General features: G+C 39.6%; 1 protein-coding gene across 5 annotated transcripts in view; it reads right to left on the bottom strand.

Moving 5' to 3' along the window:
* The window catches only part of KLHL14 (kelch like family member 14), a 60,513-nt gene that overhangs the window by 30,251 nt on the left and 8,228 nt on the right, over nt 1–22,034 (bottom strand). For all 5 annotated transcript variants that reach the window (XR_005255859.1, XM_038128371.1, XM_038128369.1 and 2 more), the window contains one exon: nt 13,622–13,743. Coding sequence is in view for 4 of the 5 variants with exons in the window: in XM_038128371.1 (XP_037984299.1) it covers nt 13,622–13,743 (122 nt within the window). In the remaining variant the exon portion in view is untranslated. The remainder of the gene's footprint in view (nt 1–13,621; nt 13,744–22,034) is intronic.

A 22,034-nucleotide genomic window follows, 5' to 3' on the forward strand; every position in this document is an offset into this window, starting at 1 on the left:
CATTCCTATTGCAGCACCAGGGTGCATAAACATAGTTTTGATAAAAATGAATACTAAGCAAGTTTACAAAATTTTTGCCTTCAAATCATATTACCATGAAGGCTTAGTTATTTTTCTCTACTCTACAGTACAAGTGCTGATAATCCAAAACATTTTCAAAAAATAAAATCCACACCACTATATCCAAGACACTACATATGCTTGATGCCCCTTCAATTTACTTTCCTCAATTTGCTTTCAATTGTCTTTTAATTTTCAACCATAAGATCAAAACCTCCCATTTGAAAACAATCAGTTGAATTACACAGCTTTGTCTTAATATACTAAATGTGCAAGATCAGAGATAAAGTTGTTGGCAACACAGCTAATGTAACTCTGCAGCAAGTTCCCTGAAGTAATCAGAATTAGGTACTCAGTTACGCTTTATTTGGGCCCATGACAAAGGGCAGCATTATTGTTGTGCTCTGAGGAGACAGTCCCAGGGTAGAACTGTGAGTTCCAAAATTGTTGTGGTGTGGTGTAGTGATAACTGAACTAACTTCATGTTACTGACCTAGCCCCAACTGGTGTGCTCTCGAGTTCTCCTTTGTTTTTAAAGGTCCCAGTTGGACCAGGTCAAGGGCCCGAGTACAGTAGTACTGTATCCACCAGTGGCAGGAAAAAAATGCATTAAAAAGGCATATATAAAGGATCAAAAATGGGTAAACTGAATATTTCTTCCCAGTTTTTAGTATCTGTCTGTGGGTTGCTCTACTGGAGAACCACAAATCATTTATAAGTAGAACAGATATTAAATTCTTAATATATTTCACCCATAGTTTTCACAGAGTGATATGAATTTGGTCCACACCATTCTCTTTGCTCACCTCTAATAGCCCAGACTCTCCTTTACTTGTGTGGGTTTTTTTTTTCCTGCTACACTTGCCCAATATTTTCGTGCCAGCCTCTGGAGGCCACCCAAGAAGGATTCCAGCTCTGGAGTTGTGAGCAGCTCTGGTGTCTGCCCTCATTGTCCAACCCAACCAACCAAAACCAGTCATTCCTTAACCCCGTCTGCACCCTCTGTAGGGCTCCTGACACCCAAAACTGGTGTGTAATCCTTCATTCCCCACTTGGGTGCTACTTTTGCAGCCTTGCTTTTGTGAAGAGGAAGAGGATTCCCATCCCTGGCTTTGCACCCCTGGGCCACTCCAGCAGCCACTGAAGCCTAACCCTGGAGCACCCTGCAAAACCTCTGAACCTCAGGGGAAACACAGAGCCCTCAAGAACATTTTTTGCATACTGCTAAAAGTAATTAGGGACTCCAGAAGAAGAGGTAAAAAACATGCTGTCAAGATGTAGCTTCATTCCCACTGAACAACACTTCTTTGTGCCATGTGAACCCAGAACACTTTTCCCTCCATTATTTTCTCTGATGACAATGAATTATTTTCCAATACTGAAAGTTTCAAATCAAAGTCTTGAAGTGACTGCAACTGCTTCAGGTGGGCACCAATGCTTTACCTGGGGGGGAAAAATCCCTTTCCATGGCAGCCTTGCCTCTCTGAGGAAAAGCCAAGCTGCTAAAATAAAGCTGCTGGAGTGAAGCCAAATCATGGCTTCAGGAATACAGATGCTATGTCAGGGCTTTATCGACGTTGTAAATCTTTGCAGTTAAGAAAAATCAAATTTCTGAGTGCTGAAGTGATCATTTCTTGGAGCAGTGCTAGAGACAGCATGGGAGCTGACAAAAAAAAAGGGCAGTGGCTCCAATCTTGCTGGGTGAAATATCTCCTGGTGCAGAAAACCCCTAAAACATCCTGCACATTAATAGGACTTAAGCTGGAGGCTTGAGTATAGGATAAACCCTTACATGGGACATCTCTGCCCTGAACATGTCTCTCTTTCCTAGAGCTGAAGTTAATGGGAGCCTATAAATGCCCAGCTGATTCCAGCAGTGGTGATTCTGCTGAATAAAACAAAGTTTAAACGAGCTGGTGCGGACATTAGTGCTAATGCAGCTGGGAGACAAGGGCTGCACGGGGACTAGCCAGAAGGCTGGGATTTGGACACCACAGATCACCCTGCTCTGTGCTACTGGCTGCCACGGTACTTAAAATAATTGCAGTCCTCTGGAGAGAGTCTATAGATAAACTCTGTCCTACGTTAATGCACCATCATATAGAGCTGTTTACAGGCAGTACTTAGTAAAGTACTTAAGCATGTATTTAAACAGGCTGCTGAACATCAGTGTGATTAATACTTTGCTGAATTAGAGATATAATATGAATACATTTTTCTGCTGTTGCAGTTTTTCATTATATACACTTATAAACTGGACATAAGGATTTTCTTTCAGTTTTGCATCCAGCAAATGAGTTAATTTGGGAGTCAAATTCTGCCTTAGTTATGCCTGCACAATGCCTTTCATATGCATGAGGGCAGAAGACTTCTTTTTAATTGGACTTATTTTTTGTTAGTCTATAATCAAGAAAAAAACCAAATCTGGTTCTTTCTTTCTGATCCTGCAGCTCTTTGACATTCTTTTCATGTCCCTTCAATCAGAAAAGTATCTTTTACATATGGTGTGTGTGTTGGTTAAGGCCGTGCACACACAGCAGCTGCAATTCTTGACCAACAAGCAAGCAGCTGCTGCTGAGTACAGATTGGAGCCACACACTTTGTTATTCTGCATGTAAAACGGGGTGGGGGGGGAAGGAGGAGAAGAAACATGGCTCATACATCACTCATCATGGTAATTCTATTTAAATATATTTTAATGATTTCTAACAACATAATTTGCCAAGCCTCCCCACCTCAAAGTGGTGCAAGCACATTTCTCTCTCAATTCTCCCTTTGCTGCTTAGCCTAGGAGGAACATTTACCATCTTCTAGTAAGTTTTGGAGTCAAACCTTTTTTTCAATCCACATATACATATATATATATATATATATATATATATATATATATATATATATATATATATTTAAAATAATCAGAACTCATATACATTAATTTCATCACTGCAGAACCATCACTTTCATTTACTTGCAGTTTCTGCTCACAAGGAAACAAGCTTGATTTAATAGTTTTAGCCACAGCCATCTCAAGAGTTGACAATTTCGCCCCCCCTCCCAAATTAAAGCTAAATAGTGTGCATTAAATACATTATCTACTTGTAATAAAATGGGAATTTTTAAGATGATTCAGTCACACATAATTTGTTGCTGCAAACGACAGACTCGCATCAGCCACTGGCCGCTCTGAGTGTTTGCTGAGCCCAGGGAGTGCTCGGGTAGCTTACCCACTTCATGGAAAACAGACGTGTGCACTGTGGAAAAGATTCCTTTTCCCTTTTGTGGCATTAAGGATCCTGAGTGGGATCTCTCATGCCAAACAGCCGGGGTGCTGGGCTTGCTCGCCCACCAAAGCCCTCACATGCAGGTTAGTCCAGGGCACTGCAGCAGGAAACCAGCCACCATTCCATGCCAAAAACACAGCCTAGTTTATTTCCCACTCAGCCCTCAAGAAGCCATCAGAGTAATTCTCCAGAACAGCTCTGGAGGGGCTCAAAGACACCCCTTTTTTCCAGCCTGTGGTGATCTATTCACAAGCAGAGGCAGCACAGCTGTGGAGCTGCCTTTGTTGCTCTTGCCTGGCAAATACCAGAAGAGACCACTTGTCTAGACTGACAGGAAGGCATATGTTAAAGCAATTAATTAATTTGCCCTAAAAGATTGAGGCCAGGCCAGGATTTGTCCCTTTCCCAGTGCTCCATCTGATTGTAAGCAATGGGACTTCCACCATTTCCCATGGGAGATTATTCCACAACCTAATAGATCTCAATGTCAGGAAGTTTTTTCCTGATATTCAGCCATAATTCATATCCATGAATTATGAGCTACTGTCGACATCACATCCATTGAGGCATTCCTAGAGCCTGCTTCATTTAAAATTATATGCTCTAGTTATGCAGGGTTTCTGTGTACTAGGGCAAAATGCTTTTTCTGCAGGTTAATTCATTACTATTCAATTTGTTAACACTTTTTTTCTCGGTGTGAACAGTCATTCTGCAGTTGCATACCCTGTATAGTAGCACAATCCCCATTTGGGAGCAGAATCACAATATATAAATATGACAAAACAACATACCAAAACCCATCCCTGTAAAGACATATTAGTCTGTTCCTGCAGATACTCCAGCATTCAGTTAAATCAAAGCAGTAGCTCATACAACACCTGGTATGAGACAGAAAGCTCAGAGAAAACCTTTCTCAAGTATGTAATAAATTTTATTTCTGTCTTAAAAAGGGGGAAGGTAGCGGAGTGGGGGGGCAGTAGGGAAGGGGAAAGGGATGGGAAGGGAAGGGAGGAAGGAACTTAAGCTGTGAGAAAATAGAGGAAAACTGAAAAGAGAATGACTTCCTATAAACAATGAGCCTCTACAACACAGTAAGAACATACAACAGCAAATAAAGTTGAGGATGCAAAATGTTCACCACTAAAGAACTTAGAAAAATGGAGAAAGCTAGGGCAGGCTTCAAAAATCTGTATTGCAAATAATTGTGTACAAAACACTTCTGAGAAGGAAACTGCCTTTTAATAACATTTGAGAGGAGAAAATTAATAAAATGTACCAATCGCTCAAAGAAATTGGAGGATTTAAATGAGAGTTTTTTATTGTTACATTTAACCCAGCTAGAAGAGTTCTGCCATCATGTTTTCAACCCATTTTACATAAATGCCACTGAAAAAGGGACTGCTTTCCAAAGTAAGAATCTAGAAACATACCTGAGTTCATTTTCATCTCCATACGTGCCTAGCTCCCATTAATGCTACATAAATCCGAGAGCAAGTAGGTAAGAATAAACACACAACTTTTACCCGGAATTAACTAAAAACCAGACAGCAAGGAGCACTGAATTTGCACAGCGACATATAATTTTGTGTTAAAGTTATTCCAGATGGTTGATTTTTTTAGAGACAGTGGCCATATAGTATTGAGGGACCTACACAAACAGGTCTGGTGAGAACATTTTGGTGATGTGACTTTATTGAAATCTGTATCTAGCCAGGTGGGACACTTGCTTTGGACAGAAGACAGAACAAGGCAGCTCCCAGTTCCTACTGGACCAGATGTGTGTGCATAGCAGCCCATAGGCTGAGATGGACTCAAAATGCAGCAGAGCCTCTTGGGCGACATTAAGCCCATGTATCTACATTCTGGTGATCACCTAGTGAAGTCATAGCAACTTGTCATTTGTAGCTAGGCAGTTTCTGGTTTGCAGTTAGCCTTGCAAAGCTTGACAAAACTTTGTTTGGTGGAGCTGTGAAATACCCCTTGGGACATACATGAAAAATTCACAAGCTAAAATATTGTGCTCTAACTGCAACCCTCTTCCACAAGAGATGTTGAGAAGAGAAGGGACATTCTGATGTGACTGTGGTTTTGCCAAAACATTTGAAATATTTTTTTGGTTTTGCCTTGGAACTAAGCAATAGAAGTTGCTGCAAAATGGAACTGTTATCCTCAAGCCATCTGTAAAGATATGTAACTCAAGTTGAAAGATGACTTGGAAAAAGGTAAGCTCTGTGATCCAGGAGGAAGGCTTTGAGTCAAAGGTTCTGATGCCCTTGCAAGGATGTAGCAAGGAGTGGCATCTCCAGGAGCCAGCACCTTTTATTTTAAGATGTCCCCACAGGAGCCTGATATCAGCATCTTCTGTGAAAATAGCACTGATCATGGGGTAACTCATGTCTTACACCTGCTGCCTTCTCACTCAGCTCTCCACTGCCTCAGTGCTCTGCCCCCTCCCCTCTGAGGAAGGGGCACTCCTCAGCGTTTTGCAAGGGGGTTGTGCCCTGTTCTCTCATCCCACTCAGGTTTTCAGCAACAAAAGATCCTGGCTGAGCACAGGCAGGGAAGAGGACATTCAGGTAACACTTATGGATTCCTCCTGGAAGTAACTGTTTGCCAATGGCATTTTTGAGGATGAAGATGAGTAGGTAGCTTCAGGCATCTTTGTGTATGCAAGAGGAAATGAACAGCCTGGTTTCCAGACAGGTGGGTGTTTTCACAAGTTCATAACAAAAGACAGAGAGCAGCCAAGAAAAGCTGAAAGACTGTTGGGAGGTTTAGCACAAACAGACTGAATGCAGTGAAAAGAGTTGTTTCAAAGATACACCACAGCAAGATGTGTAGGCACTGGGAAGACAGGAATAGAAAGCTATCCAGAATTTACAACACACCCCATTTACAAGTAAGGCACAGGGAATAGAAGAAACAATCAAGTAACACTTGTGTAAATGGAGAAGCTGACAACATTGTAATCAAAAACAAAATGTGCTGAAAGAGGGCTGACATTTCTTGAAAGTTATCTCAAATGGCAGTGCAGAAGAAAATAATATTTAACACATAAATAAAGCAATCATTGTGAGAATCTGCTACGTTTTCACCCGCTATGTTTTACTCATTCTCAGACTTCTGTCTTGCTCTTAGACACGCAGGCGTGTGCCATTAATGGCACTTGCACAGTTGAACTCCCACGCATCATCCTCAGAATGGGAGTTGTGGCTAACCTCTGCTATGTCACATGTAGAAAAATACTCTTCGCTGTATTTCTGTTTCTCACTTCTATATTCTTACTTCCCTGTAGGTGTAAAACATGTGGTTTATTGGCAGTGTGTATGACCACCTTGAATTAATCTCCTAAATCCAGGCTTAAAGCTGGATAGTCATACCAACTAGCCAAGTTTTCTGTGTGTGAATCTTTCTTCCCTTGTGACCATATTTTCCTGCTTCTGAACCTTTTAAAAGGGTCTAAGGATGAAAAATATAGATGTAATTTATGTTTTAAAATCATCTTTCTGTGCAATCCATGTGTTTCTTTAAGGAAGATGCATAGATGCATGTACATACGTGTACCTGTACAACTTCTACATACATCTACCACATTTACTACACCTGTCTAGTGGGTAATATAAAGACTAGTGGCTTAGCAATATGCTAATGCTTGCTCAGGCTTTTCAATGCAGTGCTGAAACCATCCTTGACACAGCACTGAAGCAGAAGCTGCAGCATCCCTAACTGCTGGATAAATGGAGTAAGAGAGATGAAATTTATCAGGGCTGCCAAGAAGTGCTCATCAAGACACATTTTTTGACTAACATAAGTGTGCACTATTCTCACAACTACAAAAAAAAAAAAAAAGGAGGAGGAGGAAAAAATTAGAACAAGCATTTATCAAGACAACATGTCCATCTGATTTCACACATTTTTTTGCAAACATCACTTCTTTTATTCAGTTACCAACTCTTTTGGGGTAAATTGAAGGAGAAAACCTTCACTTCTAATATCATTCTTCAAAAAAGTAAAAGCTTTACAGTGATTGAATGTATTTACTTGAAAGACACCATATTTCCAAAGGCACAATGTATGCTAGGCATCTAGTAGTACTCAAGCTGACATTTAAGCCTTTGAAAATTTCTTCCAAGAACCTCTGATGTGAGCTGTAATCATACCGTTTGTCTTATAAGTAGCCAACCTGGAAAATAGAAAACTGGATAAAACACTCCAGCATATGAAGGATTGAGAAGTTCTCAGAGACTCTAAAGACATATCAGGAAAAGAGGAACATGAGTTTTGTTATTAATTTCCTCAGGAAAGACAAAGTATCATTCAGTATAGGAAAGGCTGATACAACTGAGCACCACAGAACTGCCAAAGAAAACACAGAAGAAAGAAATATGACCTATTCCAGCAGAAACAATGCAGGCTGGGGACTGGAGTGACCCGGGTTCTCTGATGCTGACTTTGAAGTAAACCATTCTACCTTCCTTCCACTTGACTTCCCTTTGGATAAAGTACATAAATAATGATGTTCAAAGGGTTTTGAGAACTATCAGTATGCCTAAATGCTGGCTGACATGCAGAAATGTTGTTACTGAAGACGGAGGACTGCTGCACGGTCACAGAACATATTCAAGGGAAATTTAAAAAGTCAAAATGACAGAAATAACATATGTTGTATTCAGACCAGTCTACCTGCAGGGGACTGCTTCATGTAAAAGTGAAAGCACAGCCAGCCTGGGGAAGAAAGGAAAAGATGGACTGCCTTTATCAGAGCATCAGGGTGGAAAGGTTTCTGACTGCTCATTATGGTCAGAGAATCAGATGAAGATGACAACTCTTTAACGTTGTGTGATTGCTGCTGGCAGGAAGGAGAGGGATTGGGAAGGAAATCAAAGTGCCTGCTTCCTTGTTTGTCTTTACACGTGGACCAAACACAGCTGACTTAAACATACCTAGCAAAAGGCAGGAAGGCCAAGGCAAACAGAAAAAAAGACTAGGGATAACTAGGAGAAGAAGAAACCTGAAAAGAGATGCTGATCATCCTGACTAAACTCTCCAATCTGTCAACTTTCTGGAAATTTCCCTGTCTTTCCAAAAAAAAAAAACAAGAGACCGTTCTCATTGGACAATGACGTTGGCTTTTATGCTGGATTAAAATCCAAACCTAGTCCTTTACATATATTTGCCATTGTTGTGAAGTTCACTGAATTCTCTCCATGGTCCACCCACATGATGTGGTGAACTAGGGCGGTTAAGCAATTTTACAATTAATATCTTACTGAAAAACAAAGTTTTGATATGAAAACAGTTATCTGCTGCAGCTGCAGCTTCACATGGATGGAACATGCCATGTAAGAATTCAGTAATGCTTCCAGCATTTTACCTTTTGTGCTTCAGAGAAAAAGGAATTTTAGATTGAAGCAAGGAATTGCTGTATATCTAGAAACCTATAAGACCCAATTTCTCTTCTAGTCATCACTTCCAATCAGACAGATGGATAAATTGCCATAGAAAAAAACACAAAAGAATCTCACCTAAAACAATGACTGCATCATTTTTATTTATTTCTTGCATTCTCTGTTCACATAGCAAGAAATTTAATTCCAGTTCGATCATTCTCTTGTGATACTTTTTTCTTTTATTTAATATATTTTTAAATGCTTAGAAGCATTATGACAGAAAAGCATGTATTTTTTTGCCCTGGTTTATACCCATCATCCTTACCATTACAACAAGACAAAAGCATTAAAGTAAAATTAATCATGTCAAAAGATTTTAGCAAAAAACAAGGGAGACCATGCATAAAGCATCGCTTTGTCTAGTGTGAAGTCACGCTCTGATTAAAAACATATAATGAAAGTGAAAGTAATACATCATTGCCTTAGCAGTAGGGTTTTTGGGAAAGCTATGCAATTCTGCACACAAAAAATCTTTATAGGCTCTGGATTTTGCAATTATTATAGAATAATTCTAACAAACAAAACATTGTTTCACTTCCTTAAAGTTTAATTAATCTTAAACATTGCAGTTAAAACAAACAACCAAAGGAGTTCTAGAATTAAACACAATTAGACTCCTGGCAGGACCATAACTGGTAATTAAAACCCAAGCAGCAGTGGCTGGTTCTGAGCAGTGAGGTATGACGTGGTGACACAGAGACCCCCCCCCCCCACAAAGCCCCACATCCAGTAAGTAGTTATGAAGACTACAAAATGTCATAGAAAAATGAAAAATTATTAACAGAGCAGAACTTTTGCTGTTACTGAGGACTGTCACACCCCCATCAGCTGTTCCATTTCTGTCACTGGGCAATGGTAGCCTGTTGCTGCTACATGACCTACATAGTACCCAGCGAAAAGGTGAACAGTGTTTGTGCACATATAGGCAAGCCTGCAGCAAATACCTGCAGTGAAGGTATTTGCTGTACTTTGCCATAAAGTCTATAAAAGCCTCAACTTTGCTCAAGCACAACTGTATATAAGTATTTCAAATTAAACAATTTGAACAATTTGAACAATTTGAACAATTTCAAATTGAACTGCAATAAGTATTTCAAATTAAACACCAACATACACATTGTGATGTGCATAATATTATTTATAATCTCAGATTGGGATTTTGCCCATATCAAGCAAAATTAGGTGGCAAAAAATGTTTGTAGAATGCCACTAACTTACTCCTTTTTTTCCTCTTTATTCTGCCTCTGTGTTGTCAACATATAAACAATAACTCTCTGAGAAATACCAGATAGGAAAAATACACAGTAATACTAGACTGTGAAAAATCTACCGATCCCCTGAGCCATAGCATTCTTGCCTATAGATGATGACATTAAAAAATTGGAAATGGGTGCATGCTTCCCCTCCTCTCCTGGGTCTATGAACAAGGCAAGTTGTTTTCCTGATACCTTTCGAATGACTCCCATTAGTACTGATGCATTTGGTGCTTTGGCTATCCAGGCAGAGAGAGGTGGGCAGGATCCCCTGCCAATAGATCTAGTCTTGTCTAGGGAACAAAATGAGATTGCTCCTCTGCTGAGCTGTCATACGCGATAACTCGTGCTGCTCCACCTGCACCCATTCTCGCAGCTCCAGCTGCAGTGCCATGGAGTCAGTAGTTCCTGATGGCTGATCTTCTCCTGTTCCTTATGCATCACACAAGGCAGGACACAGAGCCCTAAGCAACTGAGTGCTGAGAAGTGAGCCACTCTCCGTGCTGAGAAGGCAAAAGGAAACAGGCAAGCAGATGCCTATCAAATGGGTCTGCAAGCCCTAAAAGAACTGCTGGGGCTCCTCTCAGTGGAGAGTGACAAGAGGAGATTCGGGCTCCTCTCATCCACCTCCTCCTCAATGGCTCTGCCATGGCACCCAGGATTGAGTGTTTGCTCCTTTCCCACCATCCCTACCCCCAAATGCCGCTGCACAGAGAGAAGAAAATGAGGAATGTAAATGGGTTTGGAGGAAGGGAGGGGGACTTTCTGTGCACACTTACATTGGATCAGTAAGCCTCTGAGTGCAAGATGTGGCATTTTGTTGGTGTGTCTGGGAGCCTATTGGCAGCCAGAAGGTTAAAGAAAGAAACTTTGTAACAGGAGAAAATCAACTACACCTAAGGCGATAATAAAATAGAACATCTTGAAATACCAGACTACAGGAACTGAAATTCTTCCCATCACAGAACCTAATGAGCAGGACATAGCTTTTGCTCTGTCCCTATTCACTAAGGAGCAAACCCATCACTTGCACTGACAAGTTGAGAATGAACTGCAACATTGGCACTGAAAGTACTAACTAAATAAGAAAAAAAAAACAACCAAGCAGAAAAAAAATCTTCTGCCTTTGCTGCTGATTGTATATCTCTGATAAGTCAACAATGAATTCAGAGAGAGGTAAAAAGGTAAACAAAGAAAACGCCTTCTTAAATTGCAAAAAAAATGCATGAGAATTAAAGACAGAACTATGTCCTTAAATTTACACCCCCCCATAAATGTCACAGTATGTTGATAGCACACCATGGCTGCATTGAACTACCACTATGTTTTAAGCTTGTACAGTTTGTTGCGCTCCCTAAGACTTTTCAGTCACAGTTTTTCAAGTCCTTGCACTCCTATCTTGTAGTTTTTCAATGTTTCACAGAAAAGACAGAAGACCTACTTGGACTTATCTCCCATTCTCTCATAAGTTGGAAAAAAATGGGATACTCAAAACTCTTATTTCAACTGGGTTTTTTTTTAAAAATTGTCATTGCTACCATTTTGTGAGTAGTAAAATATTTTCTAAGAAATTATGCTTGTTAACATTTTGTCTTTTTCGGTATGAAAAGACAGGCATTCTCCTCTGTGTTCTTCAAACTTTAGCCCAGGCCAAGAGGGCATCCTTTTCTGGCAGGATTTGCAAGAACAGGATTACTCATTTCAAGAGTAAGGCTGTGTATTTGACAGCTGTTATCTCAGCCAGCACTGGGACAGATCCTGGGACCTTCCAGTGCTGAGCAGCAAACACTTCAACCCGAGCTAGCCAGGACTGTAACAGACGCCTTGGTTTTAACCACAGCATAGAATGTTACATGCACTGCCCTAGAAAGGGAACTTTTCCTCCCCATTTCTAAAGGTAACACAGAAAAGACTAAATTCTCTGCATAAAATTATCCTGAAACTTTTCTCAACACCACCACAGACAGTTGGTCCAACACTAGAGAGGTACATTTAGCCAGAGCATTAAGGTATCCTGCCTCTAGGTAGTTTCCCACATTCTTGGAGACTGCAACACAATGTAAATAACCAAGAGCTGAGTAAATTCCATTCTTACAGAATCTGACAATCTACACCTAGTTAAGATTCAGAAAAAAAGCTTTTTACTTGAATTCAGTAGAGAGGTCAGATCTTGAAGCAAGAGATCCATTCCTCTTGCCTCTCCTGTTGAGCCACTGGATTAGACACAGCAAATGAAAAAAAACACCTGGACAATTCTGCCTTAGGCAGTATCATTGATTTTTCACTGACTTACCATCTTCAGGATTTTCTTAGAAGTAGTTTACAGAGGTGGGTATTGTAACTCATTATTTGGAAAAAATGTGAAGCATAATATATTCCCTAGCTATAAACTTTTATAATGTACACTTCATATAACCTTTTTTAATTGTCATTCTTTCACAACACCCTCAACTATTAGTCCAGGTCATCTGTATCTAAACAGTCTTTACGTGGCACCACTTTGTAAAAGGCTCCTAAATCTACCATGGGAAAAAAAATCAGTCTGTATGGGTATTTTTTCAAGTCCTGCATCATAGCAATTTAAACAATTTTTTCATCCTAACCTGTGCATGTAATATTAATATGTATGTATGCCATTATAGGGCTTTGGATAAGGGAGAAGGAAAAAATTCTGTAAAATGTATTTTACTGGGAAAAAAAAAAAAAAGCAGGTCTAATAGGAAATCCAGGTTTTACCAGTTGTCCAGTTTTAGAAGTATGGTTTTGATTTATGGATCAAAATTGCTCATTTATTATTTTATCTATAGTGCTTTGGGCAATTTTGACAGTTAAAATTTAGTTTTATTGACCAATGCAGCCAGTTTAGCCACAAGGGGACTAATGCACACACAGCCTGCTGCACTCAAGAAGCTATGATTTGATTCCATGACCAAGTCAGACTGGGAATCACAACCAACATAACAATAAGTTCCAAATCTCGATGCTCGAGGCAAAATACTTACTCTAAAACCAATCCACTATTAAAAGAAGGTGGGAAAGAATTTTGTGATAGCAGCCTCCATGCACTGTTTATTGTAGCTGATATATTCCACCAATGCTTCTGTCAGCAATGGACGCAGGGTAGTACAGAGGAAACCTTTCTTTAATGATTGTGGACAACAGATAAAGCTGGAAGAAGGAAATGAAAATGCAAAACAGAATCAAAGGTGTGCTGTACTACTACGGCTTACCAGGGATCTGACTCTTGAGAAAAATGTCTTGAAAAAACTGCCCTTTTTTTTCCTAAACCAGATTTTATTCATATATACATAAATATGCATGGGTTCATGTTGCAGCTTGAAAGACTTACAAGTTTACTTAAAAAAAAAACTTACTGGAATGATTTTAAGCCAATGTTAATTTAGGCCTATCCTATTATAAAATTAGCATCTTCTGCAATCTCAATTTATTGCTCCATTGTGAAGCCCCTTGTGATACATAAACAAATCTCTGAAGAGAAACAAATCAATAAAGTGTCTAATTTGATTAACCATGTTTTTAAATTCATCAAGACATCTGTACAAAAATAAACACTTACTTGTCAGTATTTTCCACGTCTTCTTTTCATCATCGTAATACTGAACCAAATTGCTGGGTAGCCGGTCAGGTCCGGGAGGCAATCCTCCAACCAATAACAGCATTTTCTTATTGGAACGAATTCTTCACCCAAAACAAGAGGAAAGATGAACAACCACATTACTGAGGAGTATTTTTAGTGGCAACAAAATCATAACCATCAAAAGAATGTTCACTGCTTGCAGTTTTCTATTTCATTTTTTTGTGTTTCTTTTCCCAATCATGTCTCAACAATTTCTTGAACCAAGCAGAAAAATGATCAGAAAAGCTGCGTATCGCTCTACTCATGGAATAATAAGCTTCTTTTATGCAATTTGTTAGAGGTTCATTCTAGAACGACCTTTTTCTTATATTATCCCTTTAAATCATCACTCTTTACAGCTGAATACACATGAAATGCTCTGGAGTTGTACTAAGGTTAAGCATTAAAGTTGCATGTCAAAAATCGTATTAGTCAAAATCATTATTATAAGCCATTCTACACTCAAAGAACCTTGAAAAAATTAAGGTTATGCAGAGAGTTTGTGAGCCAACTCTTTAATCACACACTGAACTTCAGATATATAGTTTAGTACAATTAGCAGCACTGGGCTAATGGTTATGGGTTAAATGCTACTTACAAGCACTTTTGTTTGTTTAATTTAGTCCAGACTCTTGCTTTCATTCTCCCCCCCGGCTCCCCCCCTCGTCTTTGCTCTCCCCCTGTGCACCACTGGCTATAGCAACACCAATTGGTAAAAATGAGACTGTGATGTTGTTGTGAGCCTCCCCAGAGTGGAGCCCTGCCAATGCTTGCCACTGATCCAGCGGCATGAACCTGCTCAACTGTGCAAAGTCACTCTAATTCCCTCCCTCTGTTTTTCTACCTTCTCCCCCAGGGGGCAACCACTGAAAGGAGTGACTACCCACCCATCAAGAGCTGGCAATTCGCTGCTATTAACCGTGACCGTGATTCCCAATCTGCCTGGCAGTTCTTAAGAACAGGACTGCAATGTCTCATCTGCAGTAAAAGTGGTTATCTGCACCCTGGCCTCCAACGCCCCACCTGATGAACGTACGATTTCTCTGCAGCATGAAGGGATTTAGCACAATTGTAAGTGAAAACTGGAGGGGAGGCGCAGACCCCCAGTTGAGCCCTGATGCTTTAATAGTCACTTTGCATATAATTGAACTTTCACCAGTTATACTCAGCTTGGGTGAGATAACACAAATAAAGGTCTAGGCTCAAAATGTTCCTGTTAGGTAGGAAGGTGATGTAGCCTGGAAAACAGCCATCCATATTAATGACTGTGCAGCGGGACCATGCATTTGATGGAAAACACCTTTGTCAAACACCATTTTTCCAGGCATGACAACACCTGTGTAGCACTCTGTGTGTCAGTCTGCAGCAAACGCCCCGGCTAATAAAGACACAGAACACCAGGAACCAAAGCCTACCACCAGAGATGCTCATGGCAGGGTCAAAGCACCACCCAGGAGCTCCAAGCTCAGCAGTGCATTCCAGCAGTGGGAGCTTTACAACTGAGGCACACTCATGGCTTCACTCCAGCTCCTGCCTAGAATGTGTGCTGGTGACCCAATGATTTACATTTGTAGCAGAACTGCATCTTGTTTTGAGGAGAATGGACAAAAATGAACTAGATTGTGCTGTAGACATGCACCAACCACAAGGAACATCCTTCAGGAAGGGAACACACAGCTGAGGGCTTGATCCACACAATGCTCCAGAATAAAATTTGTCAAATGACAAAGACAGCTACAGACTACAGATACATCTGTGACAAGGATGGCCAGGGAACTATCTGGCATATGGCCTTATCTGTTTTAAACAGATTTAGGGCTCAGAGAAGGTCATGAATTGACAGTGGATGAAACAAAACCCTCAGTGCAGGAGCAGGAGTTAAACCATGGGGTCAGTGACACTGTCCCACACTGTCCTACCCCTTGATTCTCTCCTGACTTGGGGAGAGCCCCCACAGTCTCTCAGTCTTTCTGGCAAGCCAGCCTTTGATGCCTGTACTGCACCTGCTTTGTGCTGTCAATGAGCACTGTTACCTGCCCTGCAGACTGTGGCTGTGTAGGATATCAGGAATCATCTCATGATCACTGTCAGCACAGATTCCATAGTGAGACCAAGCTCCAGGAAAAGCTTACTAAAGCACTGCCAGTGTCTTTAAACATTCAGTCTTCCCAGTAAAGTTTTTAATGAGAGGACATTCGATATGTTCTATGCAACATGGGGGTATGATAAACTGGTTTTGGTATGAGTTAGGGATGACTGCACACGTAACAAGTGGCAGAGCAAACCAGAGCCATAAGTCAGTTATGCATGACCATCCCTAACAATAGAGAATAAATTGTTTATTCCAACCCTCCTGTGTTGTATGTTATATCACAATCAACTCTCTGTGCATTGTAAAATTCAGAGTGCCCTTGCAAGGTTTACTTGATAAAGGAGTTTATTTTGATTTTCATCTTTCATCTGTAAAACTCCCTTTTAACTCCAAAGCACTGTGAAAATCCAATGAATGGCCAAGGCTCAATAGTTAAGGTGAAGAATGAAATGTCAGATATAACTCTGAGTTTCCAGACTTTGGCAGTTGCAACTATCCTTAGCATTACTTTTTCAGCCAAACAGCCTGAGAAGCTGCTGTTTCCTGAGAAGGAGCAATGCTGCTATATTGATATGCTTAAAAATTACTAATTTTTAAAATATGTTTAAAATGGGAAGTAGCAAAAACATAGACTTTTAGTATAAGTTTAGTAAGAAGTTAATGGTCAGCAAAGTCTCTACCAAAAGCACAGGGAAATTTCACATGGCAAAGAAGAGATGGGTACTTGCACCCAAAATATCTAATTCATCTGCATTGAAAGCTCTTCCAATGATCCAAGTAAAGATAATACAGTGGCTAAAGACATGCAGGTTTTAAACTGATATGTCTCCTTGGAGCCAAATCCAGTTTTAAGTTTTAATGTGAAATGCTGCAATTTAGGTTTTGAAAAAGATTTTCTTTATTATGTCATATTTATATTTCATATTACACTCAGCAGTACTGTTAGAATCTTACAATGCATTCTAAAATATGAAAAAAATATAAATGGCCACTCCTTATATGCAGAAGACTTTGGAAAAGAAGACTTTTCCAAATATTAATAAAAATGTTATTCAGTGAAACACTGTTTCACAGTGTCCCCAGCAAGGATTTTATGATCACCTTGTATTCCATTAACAGTAGTGGGTCTTGGTCAGGGAAGGCTAAACCGTTGACAGGCAGGCTGATGTCATGGCAAAAAAGCTGAGATAAATTTATCCACATGTTATCTTGAAAGCATTACTTAGATTTAGACTCCAAAACTCTAGTTCTCACTGATGAACATGTGTGTGTTGTTATTATTCTGCACACACTTTGCAGTTTCTGTTCAGCTAAGATTTTAAAACACTTAATTCACCTTAATTAAGTTCCTGGGTACCTCATGTGGTGTGAAATTTATTTTGTCTACTTACAAGACTGGAAACGAAAGTATATTTCAAAGTCAACATTTTCAAACTTGTATAGTTTCCCTCAAACCCAGGAATTTGAGTACTCACGGAAGAGTCTTCCTTTTCAGAGATACCCACCAATATAACTAAATCCTGCTCACTTCAAAGGTAGCAGCAGATGCCCATCAGCTCTAAAACTCAGATCGCCAGTCCATGGTCTAAACTAACCATGAGTATTCACGGCAAGAGGCTGAGCCCAAGAGAGTTTATAGACTCACAAGAAATCAGTAGAAAAGGCTGTAAGAGACCTCAACACTCCTGACAACCACTCCTACTCTTTTGCAACCTTGATGGCCTCATGTTAATAGAAAACGCATGAATGGGAAATACTCTTCTTGTACATTGTTTTTCTTTATTAACATATCCATCAATCTTGCGCTGGTGGATTTTCCTTATCTGAGCAATTAGTAGAAGTTCATTCTACAAAAGCCGTCAAGAAAACAAGCCTCAACAACAGGTTTGCTCCAGACTCTTTCAGTTTTTAAACAATGCACTAAGGCTCTGCCCTCTGCATTAAGGAATGCAAATAAATGGAAAGAATACAACCATGAAGTGGCAATCCTGTGGCTCTTAATGCATCCAGGGTGGTGTTACACATCAGAAAGAGAAATGCATCCTAAGACATACAAGTGATCATAGTCATCAGTGGAAAAAAAAAAAAAGAAAATGAGTATTCAACTATACTTTTAACTCAGGGCTACAGTAAACCCAGAAGTCTGGATCATTCATTATCTTTTCATACAGGCTATCACCATGGCTTTGAGTATGGGTAGCTCTTCAGAGCAGGGACTTGACAGATATGACGGCATCCTTGCTCCTGCTTCAGTGCAGACCTTAAACACAGCAGAGTCAAATGGAACTCCAGGTGTTTACCCGCTGAACTCAAGCACAAACAAAATCAGCCATAAGACCATCACAGACCCAGCAAGGGCGGGTGAATGCATGGTGAATTTTATTTACATCCTCATGTCTCATTACATCAAAGGATTTGAGAAACCTGAGTCTGACAGCAATACTGTCAAAATAAGTAGCAAGATCTCAGAAAAGGGGGCTGTGTTAACCTGCAGCAGAAACAAATTATTTCAGAGAGGTTTAGATACCAACCTCCAGGTAATAGAAAAAGAGATACATACTATCCTAATCAACATTTCAGTTGCAGACCTTTTGTTTGTAAGCACCAAAAACTTAATTTCATCTTCAGAAACAAGGATGGTCTTTAGCAACCCTTTTCTTCTCAAAAGGCATCTGGAGGGATGCTGTGTTCAACAAAAAATGTAGTTGACAATCTAGTTTCAGTCTGCAAAACTGAACAAATGTTGCAAGTATCCATTTGCCCATGACTGAAAAAAATGTTTTGCTATTGAGAACATGGGATGTGATCTTCAACAATTACCTTCCCAGCTCCTGGATGGGCATTTCAGTGCAACAAAAGTGTCATATAAAAACTGCTTATTTCAATGGATTTTGGCTTCCATAGCTGACTGCAAAGATAGCCATGATTAGTAACACATGTTTAATAGAGAGGAAATCTAATTATCCGGGAGTTTAACTATGAACTCAATGAAAGCCATAAGGTACAATGTAAAATTTATTTTGGACAAAGGAATTTTATGAGGTTTTGTTATCACATAAAATAAATTAACAAACATCATAACCTACAGGTGAATAGGCATCCAGAATCTCTTCCTAACCCTACAGCAGTGCTAAAGGAAGGACCTGAGTTCTCACAGTCAACAGACCAAATCCAGCATAATGCCCTTCTCCTTATAGATAAAGTACAGACATTAAGAACATCCTAATGTCAAAATGTAAAGCACAATAAAGTCTCTTTCAAATGATGACAAATAAATTTTTTAGTTCTTCAGTTCAAAAAATGTTCAAAAATTTGCTGAATGTATGGAAGTTACTTTATGAATGGATTTTTTTTGCCTCTTCTAATTTGCACCTATTGCCCCAGGCACACTAGAATGAATGTGGAAAAGCTTTCTAGAGCTAAAAACCTGGAGATCAGTCTAATCACAAAAATTTTGGTTTTCATCTTTTCATTCTCCATGTAGGCAGGCTTGGCAGAAGACCCCAGTTTTCATTGCAGCAGAGCTCACAGTAATGTTCACTGAAGAGGATGCTCATTTAATACGTGTTGCTGACCACTGACAGAATGACGTTTAGGAAGACAAATACTAAGCTGAGAATGATTTGCTACAGACATTGATTTTTGGCTTTCTCCTCTGAATCTACGAGAATTTTTAAAAATTTTGTCCAATACTTAAAAAAAACCCAAAAAAACATAGAAAAGAATTAATGTTTGCTTTAACAATAAACATTCCTTTTCCTTCTAAAAGCAGAAGTCTAAGGGTAAGTGAATATTTTACCTGGCACACCACACTTAACTGTTACAGAGTTACCTTACAAGTTAAAGATTCCTTTAGAAATAAAGTTGTCAGGCATTTTTCCATCTCCTGTATTGAAATAACTTAGAATCTCTTTGAAGCTCTGAAAACCCCATTTTTCTTTATGAAACCAATCCCACTACTGTTGATATCTAAGTTAATATTTAAGAGTTAGCTTCCAGCTTTTAGGTGGAAGATTTTTTAAAGTCAATGTCCCTTCCTTTTTGGGGTAAAAGACTCTGATGTAACAGGTAGCTTGGCAGTGAAAACTATCCTGGAAGAGTGACACCTATCCACTGCTCCTTTGGGAAGAACAGAGAGGAGTGTCCTTCTCATCTTTGCCTCCTTGCACTACCAGATCTGAATGCTAAAGATCTCCTTACTAGCCACACGCTGAGTATCTGGAGCATTGCAAGGGAGGTGAACTCAAAGGAACGTTACTAGTAAAGCAAATTGGTGAATGAGACACAAAATCTACCGTTTCATGAATGTTCTTGGTAAAACTACTCAAAGACTTTCCTCACTCATGGAAGTTCTAAAAAACCTTTAAGCAATTATCTTTATCCTGAATAAAAAAAAAAAAAAAAAGTCAAAGCCAAATGCTTCTGCAAATTGCTTCCCTTCTTCACATCATTTTGTTTGGCCTTTTTTTGGTTTTGTTGGCTGGTTCCCTTTTTTGGTTATTTTGGGGATTTTTTTAGCTTTTTGTTTTGTTTTGTTTGTTTGGGTTTTTAAAATATTTTTCTGACAGAGGTTGTAAAATGGAAATGCTTTATAGAATACTTGAAAGTCATCAAATCATCTTTTTAATTTTTGTCCCCCAGGAAATTTCAGCTAACTGTTATTTTTTGATGTCCAGACTGTGTAAAATCAAGAAAATCTTTTATTTGATTCTGTGTCTGATGTCCATGTCAACAGAAGGTTGACACAGCATCAGAGGCTGCGTTCTCTCCAGCTGAGGCTTCTTTTCCTTAGGAAGCCAAAGGAAGGAAACACACCTTGCTGCCAGCTCACTCAAGGTATGACTTGTTACCTTTTCCACTGGTTTGTTTGGTTTTTTGTTTTTTGTTTACTGAAAGAAGGCATCAGTTGGGGAATACAGGAAGAACCAACTGTGGCACCAACTTCTATTTACTTCCAGCTTCACTGCAAACCGTCTGCTTCCATTGAACTTGGCAGCTGACAATATTTGCTCAGTTTATTGTCTGCTTTCCAAGAATACAGCAAGTGTTGACTACTAAGTACTAGGCATGACAGTCTTTAAAGAAAATTTCAGGGAGGCAGCAAATATGGAAAATGATGCCAGGAAGTATCTACCAATAGTTTTCAACTTTCCATAGTCTTCAATTTCTTTAGATGATCCTTTGGTAAACATGTAATACCAGACATTATCTGTTTCAACAAAACTAACATGAGAGATGTTTACAGAGCAGGGGAGTCCAGCTCAAACCCTCCTCTTAGGATTCCCATTCCCTGCTCAATCTTTCCAGGCCATGCTGAGCAAAGGATAATAACAAACCTTGCTCTGATTAGAAAACATTTTGGATTTTTAAAACACAGGAGTTGTTTGAAAAGATGAAACTGTGTTTTTTACAGATTATATTAATTTTTTCATAAGACGAGTTTATCAGAACCAAAACCTTTTCCTGGCAAACTATTTTCTGTTGATTTTATGTTCTACATTACCTCTCCTCACTCCCCTTGCCCCCAAGACTCCCTGTGCTTTCTCTTCAAGTACAAATCCAATCAATTACACCATCACAGCTCTGTTCCTTTTACTGCTTAGCAGTTACAGAATCAGAACCTCCATATTCTTCTGCTATAAAGAAAAAACATAGTGAAAGAAAAAAAGAAAAAACCCAGGCCAAAACATGTCCTCTAAGACCCTCTCCTTTTTATCTCTTCTCTCCACATGAAGGGGATGCACATCAGGCAAAGAGTGAACAGAAAAATCTGATGCTCACCATGATCTTACAGCACTCCTTTTGTAAAAGGTACACTTTAAGCAGAAATCATTCCAGGAGGATTTTGTCTGAAATGGGACTTCCTTGTCTAGAAGGCTCTGCACCACTTGTGACCTACGTACTTCCCAAGAGGACAGAGATGGACTGTGTTGCCAAAGGATGGGCAAGAACAGCACAGGAACTCACGGTGGACAGCTCTGCTTTTAGGGACCTGAACCACTTGCAAAGCTGTTATATAGACTGGCGTAGGTGGTGGAAAGGGGCATTTTTGCTCCAGCATTTGAGGAAGAAGTTCCCATTTTCAAAGGCACTTTGTCATCAGTTTGAGTGGCTTACTAAAATTACTTGTTTTGAAACTTAGTTTAATTTTCCCTCTAGAACAAGCTGTTATGAAATACAGTGAAAGATTTCTCCTCAGAAAAAGAGTTTGGAGATGCAGATGCAGGTATCTGAAGCTGCTCCAAGCGCTAAAAAGGCAAG

Source organism: Motacilla alba, chromosome 2 (genome assembly GCF_015832195.1).
Source record: "Motacilla alba alba isolate MOTALB_02 chromosome 2, Motacilla_alba_V1.0_pri, whole genome shotgun sequence".
Classification (NCBI taxonomy): Eukaryota; Metazoa; Chordata; class Aves; order Passeriformes; family Motacillidae; genus Motacilla; species Motacilla alba.